General features: G+C 43.6%; 1 protein-coding gene across 1 annotated transcript; it reads right to left on the bottom strand.

Moving 5' to 3' along the window:
- Window positions 1-1,499: 1,499 nt before the first annotated feature.
- Window positions 1,500-16,973, bottom strand: LOC113024966 (uncharacterized). Its single transcript, XM_080304742.1, has 13 exons — window positions 16,708-16,973; window positions 12,476-12,654; window positions 12,316-12,381; window positions 12,135-12,209; window positions 11,975-12,040; window positions 11,793-11,867; window positions 11,627-11,692; window positions 11,445-11,519; window positions 11,282-11,347; window positions 11,100-11,174; window positions 10,956-11,000; window positions 10,759-10,833; window positions 1,500-7,224 (listed from the first exon to the last, which is right to left on the bottom strand). Exons 1-13 carry the CDS (start codon window positions 16,799-16,801, stop codon window positions 7,054-7,056), a joined length of 1,128 nt encoding a protein of 375 aa, XP_080160868.1. The 5' UTR covers window positions 16,802-16,973; the 3' UTR covers window positions 1,500-7,053.
- Between the last annotated feature and the right edge of the window lie 3,283 nt (window positions 16,974-20,256).

The raw sequence follows: 20,256 nt of genomic DNA on the forward strand, positions 1-20,256 counted from the left end.
AGAATAAATAGGAATAAAAATAAAAATACAAGTGAACTGCACATTTAAAGTATTGAGGTCTATTGCACCGTTGACTATTAACAAAAGTATTGCAAAAAAGGTATCTCACAGTGAAGTGAAGAGGCACTACAGCTTAGTTGTTCCCCCCTCTTTTGTCCTCCTGTTTCCCCTCCCTCTCCCCTCCAGAGAGGCGTTAAACAGTCGGATGGCGTGTGGGACAAAGGAGTTTTTAAGTCTGTTAGTTCTTGTCTTTGGGAGAAGCAACCTGTCACTGAACAGACTCTTCTGGTTGTTTATGGCCGTGTGCAGAGGATGCCCAGCATTGTCCATAATGTCCAGCAGTTTTTTTAGTGTCCTTTTCTCTGCCACTGTCACCAGAGTGTCCAGCTTCATGCCGACCACAGAGCCAGCCTTCCTGATCAGTTTCTCCAGCCTGGATGAGTCCTTCTTTGCTGTGCTGCTCCCCCAGCACACCACAGCATAGAAAAGTACTCCAGCAACCACTGACTGCATTGCAGTCATTGCAGCATTGTAGAGGCGTGTTAACCAAGACAGCCCTACAGCATCCAGAGCCTTCTGGAACTCAGCGCGAATGTCATCAACCACAGGTGCCCTGCCACCAAGGAGTTGTTTAACTGCCTCAGTGACCTCACCCCCTGAGTTGTCCCCCTCGTCCTCAGACTCTGCTTCTTCCACAGAAGATGTGCCAGTGTGATTAAGTAGGTCCTCGAAATATTCCTTCCACTGCTCAACAATGTTCTCAGTCAAAGGCAGCAGTGCTCTGTGCAGATCTCTGCCAGTGTCACAAAATCTGTAATGAGAGATTGTGATACTGGCAGAGAGGAGGAGGCAGAGAGGAGAAGGACCCAAATGCAGACACTTGAGGCATGAGTGAGATGGAATTGGACCTTGCCTACCCCTGCCCCAGTTCAAAAGTTCCAGTTCCCCAGGTGAGGGTGGCTAGGGCCCAGCTGGTTCCTGCACCTGTACAAGTTCCTGAGCCCGATCCACTAGATCAGTTCCATCACCAACGTCCAGAACTACTGGTGTTTGCTTTTAGATTCTTAGTTCCAGGTGTCTTTCCACTTGTTGCCCATCCTCTCATCATCCTGCATATTTAAACCCTCAGTTTATCCCTGTTCCTGGTCACCTCGTCATCTCCTCATGTGTGCGCCTTGTTTGCTCAATCATATAAGTTCTACATTCCAGTTTGAACTGTGCTTTTTGTTGTTTGTGTTTTGTCTGCATTATGGCTATTCAGCAAACAAGAGCTGTTATACAGGGAGTGCAGAATTATTAGGCAAGTTGTATTTTTGAGGAATAATTTTATTATTGAACAACAACCATGTTCTCAATGAACCCAAAAAACTCATTAATATCAAAGCTGAATGTTTTTGGAAGTAGTTTTTAGTTTTAGCTATTTTAGGGGGATATCTGTGTGTGCAGGTGACTATTACTGTGCATAATTGTTAGGCAACTCAACAAAAAACAAATATATACCCATTTCAATTATTTATTTTTACCAGTGAAACCAATATAACATCTCCACATTCACAAATATACATTTCTGACATTCAAAAACAAAACAAAAACAAATCAGCGACCAATATAGCCACCTTTCTTTGCAAGGACACTCAAAAGCCTGCCATCCATGGATTCTGTCAGTGTTTTGATCTGTTCACCATCAACATTGCGTGCAGCAGCAACCACAGCCTCCCAGACACTGTTCAGAGAGGTGTACTGTTTTCCCTCCTTGTAAATCTCACATTTGATGATGGACCACAGGTTCTCAATGGGGTTCAGATCAGGTGAACAAGGTGGCCATGTCATTAGTTTTTCTTCTTTTATACCCTTTCTTGCCAGCCACGCAGTGGAGTACTTGGACACGTGTGATGGAGCATTGTCCTGCATGAAAATCATGTTTTTCTTGAAGGATGCAGACTTCTTCCTGTACCACTGCTTGAAGAAGGTGTCTTCCAGAAACTGGCAGTAGGACTGGGAGTTGAGCTTGACTCCATCCTCAACCCGAAAAGGCCCCACAAGCTCATCTTTGATGATACCAGCCCAAACCAGTACTCCACCTCCACCTTGCTGGCGTCTGAGTCGGACTGGAGCTCTCTGCCCTTTACCAATCCAGCCACGGGCCCATCCATCTGGCCCATCAAGACTCACTCTCATTTCATCAGTCCATAAAACCTTAGAAAAACCAGTCTTGACGTTTCAGCTTGTGTGTCTTGTTCAGTGGTGGTCGTCTTTCAGCCTTTCTTACCTTGGCCATGTCTCTGAGTATTGCACACCTTGTGCTTTTGGGCACTCCAGTGATGTTGCAGCTCTGAAATATGGCCAAACTGGTGGCAAGTGGCATCTTGGCAGCTGCACGCTTGACTTTTCTCAGTTCATGGGCAGTTATTTTGCGCCTTGGTTTTTCCACACGCTTCTTGCGACCCTGTTGACTATTTTGAATGAAACGCTTGATTGTTCGATGATCACGCTTCAGAAGCTTTGCAATTTTGAGACTGCTGCATCCCTCTGCAAGATATCTCACTATTTTTGACTTTTCTGAGCCTGTCAAGTCCTTCTTTTGACCCATTTTGCCAAAGGAAAGGACGTTGCCTAATAATTATGCACACCTGATATAGGATGTTGATGTCATTAGACCACACCCCTTCTCATTACAGAGATGCACATCACCTAATATGCTTAATTGGTAGTAGGCTTTCGAGCCTATACAGCTTGGAGTAAGACAACATGCATGAAGAGGATGATGTGGACAAAATACTCATTTGCCTAATAATTCTGCACTCCCTGTATGTTTGCACTGAAGCACTGCAGCAATTTCCTAATGTTGTAAACCTGCTCAACATTTGGCAATAAAACCCTTTCTGATTCTGATTCTGAAGAGTCTGTGTAAGGGAGCCCTAACAACATTACACTCTACAGATATATGATATACTCACCTGTCAGAGATTTACAAGGCAAGAGGAGAGACCTGAGGCGGGGCGGTTCGAGTGTCAGGTGAACTAAACTTCAGGTAAGAAGTTATGACCTGCAGACTATCTGAGTCAGATATAAACCAAGTTTAGGTGGAGTTTATTTTCGTTGTGCTGACTTTTTACAGTCCGTTACAATAACTCGTACTGCATGCTAGCTAGCATGACAGAGTGTCTATACAGCTGGGTGGGTGTTATGATGTTACTGATAGTGAACTATATTTCATTTATAAGGTTAGTTAGTAGAGTTGCCAACCGTCCCGTAAAAACGGAATGTCCCGTATTCAGAGAAAATATTACGCGTCTCATATTGAGCTGAAAAGGAACGCGATTTGTCCCGTACTTCAGCTAGAATGGAAAAAGACACAAAGCTGGATTTATTCTGTCGTTACACTGCACAGCTGCCTCTTCTTCTCTCATTCTCTCTCCTCCCTATCCTTTTGCTACTTCAATCATGAAACTGATCAATGATCAGCTGATCGGCTTTTCTCTCTTGTTTATTTATCGCCCACTTTGCGCCAGAAAGAGAAAACCAGCAGATGTCACGCTAAACAACAGCAGCACGTTTAAGCTTGATCAGCTGTTGTTAGAATTTATTTAATATTAATTTCTAGTATCAGCTGATGTTTGCTGGAGCCACAGCTGTAAAGCTGCTGGTCATGATCGGTTTGGTTATCTGGTGAGAGGGAAACATGAAGATGAAACCAGGAGATGTCCTTACTGAATCATCAGAGCTGAACAGGTGATGGAGAAACAGGTTTACCTTTTAGGTGACATGAATGAGTTGAAGTTATGAACTGTTTCTGGGAGACAAATAACATCAGGATCCTTTTCCAAGTAGCTGACAGCTGGTAACTGTGCAGGGGCGGGTCTAGCAAAGTTTTGCCAGGGGGGCCAGGTAGGGCATTAACAGGGATAGGGGGGCACAAAGAAATACTTTTCTTTCTTTCGCAAATTAGCTCACATAGACATATTAGTTGTGCCACTTCTTAATGACGGTATCTTAGCTAACAACCCCAACTACCAGATTCAACTTGTAATTGGCTAAAAATAACTTAGCCTACTGGTGAGAGGGACGTTGTTAGCTCTCCACATTCCGATGTTTCAAAAGCTTCAGGAGCTGTCCGCTCAGCACAGCATCAGCACCACGGAAATACACGGATACATCCGTAGACTCGAGACAGAATTCACAATGCGTTTTTGGGACTTTCAGGTATATGGTCCAATGTTTTCTTTTCTGATCAAACCAGAAATCTTTAATGAGCAGCTAGATTTGTCTCCCAACTCTGGCTGAGTTAATGCCAGTTAATGCAACATTGAAGCAGCTGGAATCCATAGCTGCGCGTGTTCATGGAGCTTGGCTTTACATATCTGTGTGAGCAGATTTTCTCTCACATGAAGAGTGTCCTCAGGTAGCTGTCTGAATGCTGGACACTCACTCGGAGACGTGTGTCATGAATGCTGATTGGCCTGGAGCAGACCAGGAGAAGGTGATTGGACTAGACCAGTGATGCCAGTGTGGGAAAGTGATAAAGCTTAGATTTAGCCAGCAGCACCTGGGAGTGGACAGATGTGAGACCATAGATCTTCCTTGTTGAACTTATGCATAAGCTTTCACTACCAGTCAAAGGTTTGGACACACCTTGTCATTTAATGTTTTTTCTTTATTTTGACTATGTTCTACATTGTAGATACATACTGAAGACATCAAATATATGAAGCAAGATGTATATACATATGCCTCACCTCTGTCAGTGCGCCCCAGGGCGGCTGTGGCTACAATGTAGCTTGCCATCACCAGTGTGTGAATGGGTGGATGACTGAATGTGTAAAGCGCTTTGGGGTCCTGAGGGACTCGTAAAGCGCAATACAAATACTGGCCATTAACATTTACCATTTACCATATGCAGCTAAGAAAAAAAAAGTTTTCAATTTTAGATTCCTCAGAGTAACCACCCTTTGCTTTGTTGACAGCGCTGCAAACCCTTGGCCTTCTCTCAATGAGCTTCATGATGTAGTCACCTGAAATGGTTTTTACTTCACAGGTGTGCCTTGTCAGGGTTCGTTTATGGAAATTCGTGCCTTCTTAATGGGGTTGGGACCATCAGTTGTGTTGTGCAGAAGTCAGGTTGGTACACAGCTGACATTCCTATTTGACAACTGTTAGAATTCATATTATGGCAAGAACCAGTCAGTTAAGAGAAATGACAGTCCATCATTACTTTAATGAATTACTTTAGGTAATCTCTTTTTGGTAATCTCTGTCTTTCACTTTAGAACTAAAGGTCAGTCAGTTGGGAAAATAGCTAAAACTTTGAATCTGTCCCCAAATGCAGCTGCAAAAACCGTCAAGCGCTATGACAAAACTGGCTTACATGAGGACCGCCCCAGGAAAGGAAAACCAAGAGTTACCTCTGCTGCTGAGGATAAATTCACTGAGTCAACAGCCTCAGAAATCACAAGTTAACAGCACCTCAGATTAGACCCCAGATGAATGCCACACAGAGTTCCAGTAGCAGACACATCTCTACATCAACTGTTCAGAGGAGACTGCGTGAATCAAAATCAGAATACTTTATAAATCCCTAAGGAAATTATGTGGGTTACAACTGCTCTAAGACAGTAACAATAACCGGCTAAACAATTTAAACAATACAATATGTTACAGATTTTACAAATTTAAGTAAAAGCATATAGACATCACTCAATTATAAATATCAAGAACTAACAGAGGTCTTATAAATAAATAGAATATTACAGAGTAGAAAAGAGCGTGTGCAAAAAGGGTGTAACTATTGCAGTGTTTACTGTGCATTAGATGGAGGACTTGTATAGAGAGATGGCCATGAGCAGGATTAATTTCCTGTGTTGTTCAGTGGTGCTTTTTGGTAATCTCAGTCTTTCACTGAATGAGTTCCTGTGACTAGCCAACACATCATGAAGTGGGTGGTATTATCCAGCATTGTTTTGTCTTAGACAACATCCACCTCTCAGACACCACCTTAAGGGAATCCAGCTCCATCCTCACAACATTACTGGCCTTGCGGATCAGTTTATTTAGTCTGTTGGCATCTGCGACCCTCAACCTGCTGCCCCAGCATGGAACAGCATAGAGGATAGCACTGGCCACAAAAAACTCATAGAAAATCCTGAGCATTGTACGACAGATGTTGAAGGACCTCAGATGCCTCAGAAAATCGAGACGACTTCACACCTTTATGGTCGAATAACTGCTAAGAAACCACTAGTAAGAAAAAGAAACAAGCAAAGAGATTTGTTTGTACCAAGAAATGCAAGGAATGGGCATTAGACCAGTGGAAATCTGTGCTTTGGTTAGATGAATCCAAATTTGAGATCTTTGAGACCCTCTGCCTTGTGCCGTGTCTTTGCGAGACACAGAAAAGGTGAATGGATGGTCTCTACATGCACGGTTCCTACGGTGAAGCATCAAGGACAAGGTGTGATGATGTGTGGGTGCTTTGCTGGCGACACTGTTGGGGAATTATTCAAAACTGAAGGCACAATGAAATCAGCATGGCTTCCACAGCAACCTGCAGCAACATGCCATCCCATCCAGTTTGCGTTTAGTTGTACCATTTTTTATCTTTCAACAGGACAATGACCTCAAACATACCTCCAGGCTGTCTGAGGGCTATTTGACCAAGAAGGAGAGTGATGGAGTGCTCTGCCAGATGACCTGGAGTCCACTGTTGCCTAACTTAAAACCAGTCGAGATGGTTTGGGATGAGATGGATGACAGAGCAAAGTCAAAAGGGCCAACAAGCGCTCAGCATCTCTGGGAACTCCTTCAATACTGTTGGAAAACCATTTCAGGTTTCATGAAGCTCATCAGGAGAATGCCAAAAGTGTGCAAAGCAATAATCAAAGCAAATTGTGGCTATTTTTAAGAATCTAAAATGTATAACTTGTTTTGAGTTATTTCACACTTTTTTGTTTGCTAAATAATTCCATATATGTTCATTCATAGTTTTGATGCCTTATTTACATTATTTACATTGTGAGAAACTACAATGTAAATAATCATGAAAACAAAGACAAACCATTAAATGAGAAGGTGTGCCCAAGCATTTGACTGTTGAATGAAATGAAAAAAAACACCGATAGTGATATATGACAGATAATAGCTCTCACAGAAAGAACATGAGTCACCTTCTTTGCATTGCTCCTTCAAACATGATTTCAGGAAGTACATCTCTCTCTTTAGTTTTTCATTCTGTTATAAAACAAACAAACAAAAATATATGTCCAGATATGTCCTGCAATGTTTCATGCCATTTTTCATGAAAACTCATTGTGGAATATTCCATCCATCCATCCATCTTCATCCGCTTTGTCCGGGGCCGGGTCGCGGGGGCAGCAGCCTAAGCAAAGAGGCCCAGAGCTCCCTCTCCCCAGCCACCTCCTCCAGCTTATCCGGGGGAATACCAAGGCGTTCCCAGGTCAGCCGAGAGATATAATCTCTCCAGCGTGTCCTGGGTCTGCCCCGGGGCCTCCTCCCGGTGGGACATGCCTGGAACACCTCACCCAGGAGGCGCCCAGGGGGCATCCTTGTCAGATGCCCGAACCACCTCAGCTGGCTCCTTTCGATGTGGAGCAGCAGCTGCTCTACTCTGAGCCCCTCCCGGATGGCCGAACTTCTCACCCTATCTCTAAGGGAGAGGCCAGCCACCCTTCGGAGGAAGCTCATTTCTGCCGCTTGTATCCGCGATCTCGTTCTTTCGGTCACTACCCACAGCTCATGGCCATAGGTGAGGGTAGGGACGTAGATCGACCGGTAAATTGAGAGCTTCGCTTTTACACTCAGCTCCCTCTTCACCACGACGGACCGGTGCAGCGTCTGCATTACTGCAGCCCCAATCCGTCTGTCAATCTCCGGCTCCCTTCTCCCATCACTCGCGAACAAGACCCCGAGATACTTGAACTCCTCCACTTGGGGCAGGAACTCATCCCCGACCCGGAGTGGGCACTCCACCCTTTTCCGGCTGAGAACCATGGCCTCAGATTTGGAGGTGTTGATCCTCATTCCCGCTGCTTCACACTCGGCTGCGAACCGTTCCAGTGCGAGCTGGAGGCCCTCACCCGATGAAGCCAACAGAACCACATCATCTGCAAAAATCAGAGATGAGATTCTGAGGCCACCAAAGCGAAAGCCCTCCACCACTTGGCTGCGCCTAGAAATCCTGTCCATAAAAATTATGAACAGAACCGGAGACAAAGGGCAGCCCTGGCGGAGCCCATCACCCACCAGGAACGAGTCCGACTTATTGCCGGCAATGCGAACCAAGCTCTTGCAACGGTTGTATAGGGATCGAATGGCCCGTAGCAATGGGCCAGACACCCCATATTCCCGCAACACCTCCCACAGCACACCCCGAGGGACACGGTTGAATGCCTTCTCCAAGTCCACAAAACACATGTAGACTGGTTGGGCAAACTCCCATGCACCCTCAAGTATCCTGGAGAGGATAAAGAGCTGGTCCAGTGTTCCGCGACCAGGACGAAAACCGCATTGTTCCTCCTGTATCTGAGGTTCGACTAACGGACGAACTCTCCTTTCCAGCACCCTGGCATAGACTTTCCCAGGGAGGCTGAGGAGTGTGATCCCCCTGTAGTTGGAACACACCCTCCGGTCCCCTTTCTTAAAGATGGGGACCACCACCCCGGTCTGCCAGTCCACAGGTACTGCCCCTGATCTCCACGCAACATTGCAGAGGCGTGTCAACCAGGACAGCCCTACAACGTCCAGAGCCTTCAGGAACTCGGGGCGGACCTCATCAACACCAGGGGCTCTGCCACCGAGGAGTTGTTTAACTGCCTCAGTGACCTCGCCCCCGGAAATTGGCGGGTCATTCCCCTCATCCCCAGACTCTGCTTCCTCCTCGGAAGACGTGTCAGTGTGATTAAGGAGGTCCTCGAAGTATTCCTTCCACCGCCTGACAATTTTCTCAGTCAACGTCAGCAGCGCTCCGCCAGCACTATACACAGTGCAGGTAGAGCACCGCTTTCCCCTCCTGAGACGTCTGACGGTTTGCCAGAATCTCTTCGAGGCAGTCTGAAAGTCTTTTTCCATGGCCTCTCCGAACTCCTCCCACACCCGAGTTTTTGCTTCAGCCACTGCCCGAGCCGCATTCCGCTTGGCCTGTCGATACCTGTCGGCTGCCTCCGGAGTCCCACAGGCTAACCAAGCCCAATAGGACTCCTTCTTCAGCCTGGTGGCTCCCTTCACCTCTGGTGTCCACCATTTGGTTCGGGGATTACCACCACGGCAGGCACCAACCACCTTGCGGCCGCAGCTCAATGCAGCAGCTTCGGCAATGGAGACGCTGAACATGGTCCATTCGGACTCAATGTCCCCAGTCTCCCTCGGAATGCTGTTGAAGCTCTGCCGGAGGTGTGCGTTGAAGATCTCGCGGACTGGGGCCTCTGCTAGACGTTCCCAGCACACCCTCACTACGCGTTTAGGTGCACCAGGTCTGTCCAGCGTCCTCCCCCGCCACCTGATCCAACTCACCACCAGGTGGTGATCAGTTGACAGCTCAGCCCCTCTCTTTACCCGAGTGTCCAGAACATATGGTCGCAGGTCTGCTGATACGATTACAAAATCGATCATCGACCTACGGCCTAGAGCGTCCTGGTGCCACGTGCACTTATGGACACTCTTATGTTCGAACAGGGTGTTCGTTATGGCCAAACTGTGATTAGCACAGAAGTCCAATAACAGAGCACCGCTCGGGTTCAGATCAGGGAGGCCGTTCCTCCCAATCACGCCCCTCCAGGTCTCGCTGTCGTTACCCACGTGAGCATTGAAGTCTCCCAGCAGGACAACAGAGTCTCCAGGTGGAGCACCCTCCAGCACCCCCCCCCCCCCCCCCCCCAGGGACTCTAAGAAGGCTGGGTACTCTGAACTGCCACTCGGCGCATAAGCGCAGATGACAGTCAGGACCCGTTCCCCGACCCTAAGGCGCAGGGAACAAACCCTCTCGTCCACCGGGAAAAACCCCAACGTACCGGCAGCAAGCCGAGGGGATAATAGGATACCCACCCCAGCCCGCCGCCTCCCACCAGGGGCAACTCCAGACTGAGACAGAGTCCAGCCCCTCTCCAGGAGACTGGTTCCAGAGCCCAAGCCATGTGTAGAGGTGAGCCCGACTATATCTAGCCGGTACCTCTCAACCTCACGCACTAACTCAGGCTCCTTCCCCACCAGAGAGGTGACATTCCATGTCCCTATTGCCAGTCTTGGCAGCCGGGGGTCAGTCCGCCAGGGCCTCCGCTCCTGGCCGCCACCCGGCACACAATGCACCCGACCCCTATGGCGCCTCCTGCGGGTGGTGGGCCTGCGGGACCATTGTGGAATATTATGAAGTGAAATCCTAAAAGGTTGATTCTGTTTATCTGGACGTAGCAGTTTCAGTGGCAGAAATGATTCATCAATCATCCAAGTGACTTCTTCAGTCTCAGCTGACTCCAGGTTTCTCCAACCTTATAAACAGTACCTTTGCACAATGACTGAAACTAGCACCACTGACTAACAATGGGCTCTAGATGTCAGTTTCTTGATCGTTTATATGTAAACTGTCATAATCAAAACCACTTATCAATGTCCATGATTACCATTCACAGAGAGTTGGGGAATGGCTGCAATCACAGCATTGTAAGAAGAGTTGTTCTTTCGGGGGATCAACATTGGAATTTCCATACCTGGATGATTGAACATGCATCAAGAAATATGAAGTGGAATATTTACCTCAACACTGACCAAGTGCAGCCTATGATCCAGCTTTCTTGATATATCCTCCAGATTTTGCAGGCTGTCATTTCTCTATAGTTTGTCATTGGGGCAAAAAAGTAAAAATAACAGTAAATGAATAAAAGTTTAAAATCCCAGTATGTCATGTTTAATTATGCCATGTCATGTTTAATTATGCCAATTTTGGCTCGCACAGTGGTTACGTCTATCCTATTCTCCAGCATTGACAGTTTTTCAGTCTGTTATAAAAAAAAAGAAAAAAAAAATCCAAGCATGTAATTTCATGTTTCATTGTGTTATTTGTTTGTGAAAACTCATAGAGTAAGTGCAATCTTTACCTGAGCTTTGACGGTTTTCTGCATATGATCGAGCTCTCTTGATATATGCTCCAGATGTTGCAGGTTATCATTTCTCTGTAGGTTGTCATTGGGGCAAAAAAGTGAAAATTAAAGTAAATAAATCAAAGTTTAAAATCCCAGTATGTCATGTCATGTTTCATCATGTCCTTTTTGGCTCGTACAATGGCAACGTTCAGTGTACGTGCTAGCTCGTCCATCCTATTTTCCAGCCTCGACAGGTTGTCAGTCTTTTATAAAAAAAAAAGAATTTTTTTTTAGTATGTTATGTAATGTTTCATTGTGTCATTTTTTGTGAAAACTCATTGGACTGAGTGCAATCTTTACCTGAGCTTTGACCGTTTTCTGCATGTGATCCAGCTTCCTTGAGATATTCTCCAGATGTTGCAGGCTATCATTTTGCTGTAGTTTGTCATTAGGGCAAAAAAGTAAACATAAAAGTAAATAAATCAAAGTTTAAAATCCCAGTATATCATGTCATGTTTCATTATGTCATTTTTGGCTCTTACAATGGCCACGTTCAGTGTATGTGCCAGCTTGTCCATCCTATTCTCCAGCCTCGACAGTTTGTCAGTCTGTTATAAAAAATTTTTTTTTAAAAATCCTAGTATGTTATGTCATGTTTCAGTGTGTCATTTTTTGGTGAAAACTCATTGGACTGAGTGCAATCTTTACCTGAGCTATGAACATTTTCTGCATGCGATCCAGCTTCCTTGAGATATTGTCCAGATGTTGCAGGCTATCATTTTGCTGTAGTTTGTCATTGGGCCAAAAAAAGTAACAATAAAAGTAAATAAATCAAAGTTTAAAATCCCAGTATGTCATGTCATGTTTCATTATGTCATTTTGGCTCTTACAATGGCCACGTTCAGTGTATGTGCCAGCTTGTCCATCCTATTCTCCAGCCTCAACAGGTTGTCAGTCTGTTATGAAAAAAAGAAAAAAAAAATCCCAGTATGTCATGTCATGTTTCATTGTGTCATTGTTTTGTGAAAACTCACTAAGTGCAATCTTTACCTGAGTGTTGATCGTTTTCTGCATGCGATCCAGCTCCCTTGATATATCCTCCAGATGTTGCAGGCTATCATTTCTCTATAGTTTGCCATTGGGCCAAAGAAGTAAAAATATAAGTAATAAATCAAAATTAAAAATCCCAGTATGCCATGTCATGTTTCATTATGTGATTTTTTGCTCATACAGTGGCCACGTTCAGCTTACGAGCCAGCTCCTCCATCCTATTCTCCAGGCTCAACAGTCTGTCAGTCTGTTATAAAAAACAAAAAAAATCCTAGTACGTCATGTCATGGTTCACTGTGTCAATGTTTTGTGAAACTCATGCTTTAAGTGCATCACTTTACCTGAGCTCTGACCTCATCCAGCACCCGAGCCATCTCCCCCACCCTTATCTCTAGCTTCTGTAGTCTATCATTTACATCTCGAGGAGCTCTTCGATGCTCCAGTACCACAGCTCTCTGCATCTGATCCCTCTGAATGTCCTGAGGATGATGGCTGGTGTCAGTCAGAGAATCTTTGGTTCCTAAAATATAAATCCTGGTAAACTGGGTGGGAATGACAGGATCTTATAGTTGGGAGTTAGTAAAAATCTGGTTTATCAGTGAATAATCAGATATGATTTTCTGTTCATGAGGAGTCCACTGATAGAAATAGTGCAAGAGTATTCAAAATACAATAAATGATCAGAGGCAATAATGAGGAGAAATAATGAGGTTAAGAAAAAATACATAGTTTGGGTAAAAATGAAGTCGGCTACGTACACATTATGCCTATAGGAGCTGCTCATTCAAGTAAACCTGCTCCACAGTGTTTGTGCTGATGTTAAGGCCTGAGTAGGTTTGCTCTTTACAACGACCCATTCATTGCCAAATTTTTGTAAATGTAGACTGCATGACTAGGTGCATGATTTATACACCTGTGTGTGAAATCATATGGAATTGAAAACACCTGAATTAAAAGATAATGAGATATGGCCCAGTGCATATACTGTATATGTACCAGCTATGTGTAGAGGTAATAATTTATTCATCCAGTACTGTGCAAAAGTCTTGAGCAACCACATATTTCTCTATAATTTTTTAAAGAAAATGGAACCGGCAATTTTTGGGGTGACATTGTGCAAACATTCATAAAAATATATAATAATGGATTAGATTTATATAGCGCTTTTCAAGGCACCCAAAGCGCTTTACAATGCCACTATTCATTCACTCTCACATTCACACACTGGTGGAGGCAAGCTACGGTTGACTACTGTGTTTTAAATGCACTTTAGAACAACACACAATAACACTACACATCCCACATAGCAAAATGGGTATGCCCCAGATCTGGCCCACACAATGTGCTTACACATGGCCCACATACTGCAAAGAATGACGGCCCGTTGGTGGCCCAGATCTGGTTTGCCAGAGGTGGCTTACACATGGGCCAGCACAAGGCCAGTTGCAGACACACTGGTGGTTGTGTGCTGGACCATGTGTGGATTAGCTCTGGCCAACCTGATCTGGGCCACCAAAGGGCTGTCATTCTTTGCAGTATGTCGGCCATGTGTAAGTTGTGTGCAGCCACGGGTCAGTTGCAGACACACTGCTGGCCCTGTGCTGGCCTAGAACAGTTTCAGCTCTGGACCCAGATGTCAGCCTAATGTGAACCTTAATCAAGCCATGTAATAACAACATGTGCCGGAACATAACAGTGCAAAAGTAACAAGATGAAACTCTGTTCAGGCAGTTAATGTACTGATTCTTATATAGCGCTTTTCTATTCTTCCGGATTACTTAAAGTGCTCTATACAACATGCCACATTTACCTATTTTCTCAAAACTGAGTGCTTCGTAACTACATTCACTCTCTTTCCATGCAGACTGGTGGACTCAGGAATCGAATCACTAACCTTCCGATCAGTAGGTGACCGGCTATACCACCTCAGCTAGAACCACCCAGTGGTAAACATGAGTAAACCCTCACTAGTTTTTGGATAAAGTGTACACTCACAAACCTGTCAAACCTGTATTTGAAATGTTGGCTACCGTAGCAGTATAGTATTGCAACGTGGCATTTGGGTCTTCTAACTAAAATAGGAAAAATAGGAACATAAATAGTGCCATCATTGCCAGGCCTGGCCCACATCTGGTTGACATACATCCTGAAACGACACCAGTCAGTCAGAAGTGTCAGCTTGATGCCAGATCTGTGGAAGACCTGTTTTCTATGAGCCTGGGCCTCATACACCAAACCATAATCGGGCCAGATATGGCATGCCATCACATAAACAGTGCCATCTACGCCAGGCCTGGACCATATCTGGATGACATCCCACTTACCATGCCAGAAGTCAGCCAGCAGTGCCAGCTCGACACCAGATTCGGACCAGACCTGTCTGCTATGTGGGATGAGCGGGAGGAGGGAGGTATGGGGTCTTCACACACCCCTGTTCTCTATTAGGCATCAGGCGGAGGGGCTGGGATGCGGGGCCTCCCTGCTGCTGTGGAGCCGGGGGCGGTCTGCTTGCCTCCACCCAGGGAGACAGGGTAACATCTCCTGGGTCTAGGTGCAGTTTCCCCCTCTGGGGGCGAGGGTACCTGGACCTGGGGTATAGAGTATGTTTGGGGAGTATGATTGTGTGTACAATGTCCATTTGTGTCTGTCTTTACGTTGGGTGATTGCTGAGTATTTGTGTATATGTGCATGAGGGTGGGAATACACGTTTGTGTCTCTGTGTGCCTGTTTGTCTGTGTCTATATGTCAGGTCGGGTGTTAGACTCCACCTCTCTGGGAACATCTCAGGCCCTCCAAAGTATGGAGGCCTATCTCTCCTCACCACACTCCCTACCAGTGGCTGATGCCCTCAGGCGTCGGTGCGTTGGTGGTTCTTGGTGTCTGGTGCTGGGTGCTCAGGTATGTACTGGCTTACTCTTGGTGGCTGCTTGGCAGGGTCTGGCGCCCGTGGCTTGGTTGGGCCTCTTCCGGGGTGTGGGGGGCCCTCAGGCCTCTGGGCCTGCGGCTCAGTTCACTCTGGCACAGCTGGCTGCCGGCGGAGCCTACTGGCACACCACTGTAGCCCACTCTGGCTTCTGCTCCATGGCTGCTGGGTGTTCCTTCATCTAGGGCTCTCCTCAGCTCTTCCCAGGAGGGTGGCATGGATGCCCCTCTGGTGGTCCTTCTTGGGCTCTCGCAATCTGGGGCCTGTGAATGTCTGGGGCCTGGATCTCCTCCATGCCTGCTTCATGCCCTGTCCCCAGGGAGCCATAGCCCTGTCCACACCCTCTAGCAGATCGTTACATGGAGAAACCTTTTGTATACAGCCGTGCTCATCCACACAGGTGTGCACAACGGTGTTCACTCTTCAGAGACACAAACTACACCTTTCTTGGCTGCTACCTCAAAGCACATTGGGTGCTGTCGGTCCTGCGTGCTGCACAACTTTCAATATTTAGTATTTACTGCTATTTACACTTAGCTAGATTAATGTGATGGTGTTGTGTTTATTATGTTGCTCTTTTTTTTGCTTGTTTTCTCTTTTTTTCCTCTAAAATAAAATAAAATACATAACAACAAAAACAAAGGTCGACTAAATGGTTTAATACGGCAAGGCCTTTTCTAAAATCTTAGCAATAAATGGCAATTTTGAGATTGGTCTGTAACTGCTAAGAAGAGAAGGGTCTAACTTGGTTTTTTATTTTTTTAAAGGGGGTGGATATCACATTTTTAAAATAATAACTTTACCAGACACCAGTGAACTGTTGATTAGGCGAGGAGAATAAAGATGCAGGTAAAATGTCAAGTCAACAGGAGGACGCTTTCATTGAGGTAAGATAAACGTGTGAAAAAGTTTCTAAAATAACAGGCTGAGCTGGAGTAGGAACTGACAATGAAGATACTGATGGGAATTTTTTTTTTCTTACATTACTGATTTTTTTCTAGCAAGAAAGAGAGAAAATCTTTACTTCCCCTATGAAGAAAGGGGGCTGCAGGTGCAAGAGGAGTAATAATACCACTAATGGAGTCAAACAACACCTTTGGATTACCTCTGATCTTTGCAGGTGTGAAAAAATAGGCAGCCATCGCATCTCTTATTGCATTGTTAAAAGCTATCTAAAATGGAACGACAGGTATTATTAAAAAGATTAGTTATAAGGGGATAGATATAAATTAAAAGTATCAAAGAATTTCTCACATGTGGAGAAATTTAAGATACGAGAGCCAACCTTCCTTCAAACAGGAGACAGCGATGTGTGAAAAGACAACAGCCAGATAGGATAAGATAAGATAGGATAAGATAAATCTTTATTAGTCCCACACTTGGGAAATTTGTTGTGTTATTGCAGAAATTGGACAGTGCAATGTTAGAGCAGCAAAAAATAAGACAAACAATGGAATAGGATAAGCCTTAAAATAAAATTCAGCCTTAAACATTAAACATTGTTGATTTTAAGTTGAGGATATAATTCTGTATGAAACATTAATTAATGACCTCTCTCTTTTGCGTCACAATAATAACAGTAACAATAGTAACAGTAAAACCAAACAATTAGTGACTTCTGTGACCCAAACGCCTTTTGTCTTAGCTTACCTTTTTTGCAATTTACACTAGACTGTCCGTAGATAAAGAGTACACAGAGCAAATGTATCTTCAGCAGCACAAATGCTCCTTGTTTGTGCTCCATTGTCGTGAAGCAAGAGGGGGGGAAAAGCTGTGATCAAAATCCAAGCACCTCAGATCCAATACCAAAAATACCTTCAAGGCACTTCGATTGTTTTAAGGACAATAATGCCCAGTCCCTCTGAATAGCTTGTAACTTGTTGATTGTGAGGGCTGACTAAAGGCGGTTCCCTTAATCAGTGAACTGATGAATGTTTACAAAGTCAGGGGTGGGGCAACTCCAGAGAATGCTTATGGTTTCGGTGGTCTAGGTGTTGGTGATCTGTCATGTGGCGTTCTACAAAGTTCTAGATTAGGTGCTCTATTTATCAGTACTTTTAAAAGAATTTCTCGTGACTTGTATGTCCATCACATTCAACTTTACTTCTTTTTTAAACCTCACAAACTCATTAACTTATCCATTTTAAATGAATGCCTTAATGCAGTCAGTTGTTGGATGGCAAATACGTTTTTGCAGTGAAATCTTGACAAGACAAACAATTTAATTATTTCTCCTGCGCATTAGTGCCCAAAATAAACAGCAATTGGGATCTGTTTTATCCACTTTATACGCTTAAGTGTAAAATGCGGGGATAAATTTCATTCAGTCTCTAAGACTTGATCTTCACATGAAGTCTCTGGCCTGCTACTTGTCCACTTTCTCTTGTAGTGGGTTGTTTTGGTTTTTTTTTTTAAATTTTATTTGCCTCTATAAAGCATTTGTGACTTCTCTTTTTCTTCCTTTTCCCACAATAGAAATAAAACTTACAACTTTACTATTACGTGAATATACAGCAAAAAATGATTCTATTATTAAATCACTGATTTATTAATACCTTAATTAAAGAAAATAAGGATATTCAATCATTCTCATTCTCTGCTGACATCCAGTGGCCATTTCCTGTCACAGCCGTACAGTTTAACACTATAATCAGGGAGGTCAAACTCATTTTACACTTGGAGCCACATTTATTTTATTTATTTATATAGCACTTTTAATTACAACAGTGGTGTTGACCAAAGTGCTGTACAAACATACAAATTACACAATAAAATAACACACAATAAAATAGCAATATCAATTAACATCAATGACAGATAGCTAATGACAAATAAATAAGTACATGACTCTCGTGCAGTATTAAAAGCCAGTGAGTAGAAATGTGTTTTAAGATAGGATTTAAAAAGGTTGAAGGTAGGAGCCTGTCTAATGTGGAGAGGCAAATCATTCCACAATTTAGGCACCACGACCGCAAATGCACTATCACCTTTAAGAATCAGCCTCGACCTTGGTGTGGCCAAGAGCAAAAGATCACCCGATGTAAGAGCTCTAGGGGGCATATAAGGCTATGCACATACAGTGCACTTTAATCTTAAGTTGTCCAGGCCAGAAAAAAACCCTTTCTGTCAGTGTAAATAAGTTTAGCTCCACCTATAGTCCCTGTAATATCTCAATATAAGAAAAAAAAGTGCAATTTCAGCTGGATGTGTGTGTTCTACTACATGTTAAAGAAAGGCTGTTCTATTTAATGAAATAAATGTCAAAATGACTCTCTGGGCAAAATAAAATGTGTAAAATTATAGAAAAAGGTTTGGTAGCTCTTTGTCCCGACTATCGTGCCATTATAAAGCAAAAAATACTTTAGATGTCCTATTTTATTGATTGATTGATTTTTACTTTTTATTTATTTTACTGTGGACACATTGTAATCAACTGAAATTTCGTTTACAGAGAGTGGAAAACACAGGAACTTTTCTGTCATTTAATTATTCATCTATTACTTGGTGTAATATTTGCTCCACAGTACTGAGGCACTACATATATATGATGATGCCATTAACTAGAGAACAAAAGAGCATATCCAATATTTTGTCAGAGGCATATCTGCGTAACATTAGATAAACTTATTTTAATATTACAAACACTAATACTAATATCCAGAATTTGTCTCTTACACCTCGCATGTGCCGATCTGACTGGGGTCATTTGCTGGATGCAAACTGTCCCCCTGGGCCATACACTGCCTTTAGTCTACTCAAAAATAATTGATAATTGCAATAGAAAAAAAGAGTATGAACACATATATTTTAGATTAAACATATAGCTTTCACTACTGGGAGAAACAGCAGAGAAACAGCATCTGAAACAAATGTCATGTGAATTCACTTAACAGCACACACTGGGCAGCAGGTGGGCACTCCATCCACACACCCACGTCATACACCCAGTGGAGTCTGCAAACCAGCTTCAACCCCCCCCCCCCCCCCCCCCCATTAACACAAAAAGAGGGGAAAAGTTTTTTCTTCTGTGATTATATATTCCATTATTCTATTTACCTGTACCTATTGTACAGGTACAGTATTAAAAGCCCTAAATCTGGTGTAGAGAACTCCAGGCCTCCAGTTTTAGATATCACCCTGGGTCAACAGACCTAAATCAAATGATGAGTTCATTACCAGGCCTCTGAAGAACTTCAAGACATGTTGAGCAGGTAATTTAGCCATTTAAATCAGCTGTGTTGGATCAAGGACAAATCCACACCACAGCTCTTAAAATCGTGTCTTTATGCTTTTGAGTTTCAGTTGGCAATTTTTTAGTCAGGTGTTCCTGCTCTGAAACTCTGATCTGCTACTTGTCCACTTTGCCTTTCACTTATTATTACATAATGATATATAGTGCACATAGGATACAGATTAAACAGCCTTAAGCCTTTTTTTTCTCTGAGTCTGTCACCAAACACATTTCACATCAAATCATCCCAAAAGGTGTGTGTACACACTCCTTAATTTTATTGTTTGGGGGGTTCTGGGTATTTTTTGTTTTTTTGTTTTTTTGCATGGGTGTGCTGAGACAAGTGTCTAAAGATATGAGGTTTAATCTTCAGAAGTTGTCTTTTTATTTATTTACCTCTATAAAGCTGTTTTGAGTCAAAAACACAATAAAATAAACTTACTTACAATTTTACTATTGAGAGAAACACAATTGCACAATTATAAATGGTTTATCCTTCCCTTAATCACAGCAAGTATTTAAGTCTATTACAAGAAAAATACACTCATTCTGAAAAGAAGCAAATGTTTGGGTACTTTAGCTTTGAAAGTCAACTCTTTGACTTGCCTCCTATTTTAACCACATCTCTGCTGACATCCAGTGGCCATATTCAGTCATGGCTGATGAGATAAACACAATATAACCTTTTTTGATCCAATTTAAGTCTTTTGTTGATATTAAATGAATATTCTAACTTATTAAAACACACTAATACGATTGAAAGCTTCTAGGAACAATCATATGATATGAAAAATTATTGTGATATAGTGATATATAGTGCACATAAGATACAGATTAAACAGTCTTGAGCCGTTTTCCCCCCTTTGAGGCTGTCACTCAGGGCTGGACTGGCCATCCGTCATATGGGCCGCTCGTGATTTTTCGTTTTTATGGGCCGATGGGGTTTTATTTCTTTTCTTTTTTTTTTA

Source organism: Astatotilapia calliptera, chromosome 7 (genome assembly GCF_964374335.1).
Source record: "Astatotilapia calliptera chromosome 7, fAstCal68.1, whole genome shotgun sequence".
Lineage (NCBI taxonomy): Eukaryota > Metazoa > Chordata > Actinopteri > Cichliformes > Cichlidae > Astatotilapia > Astatotilapia calliptera.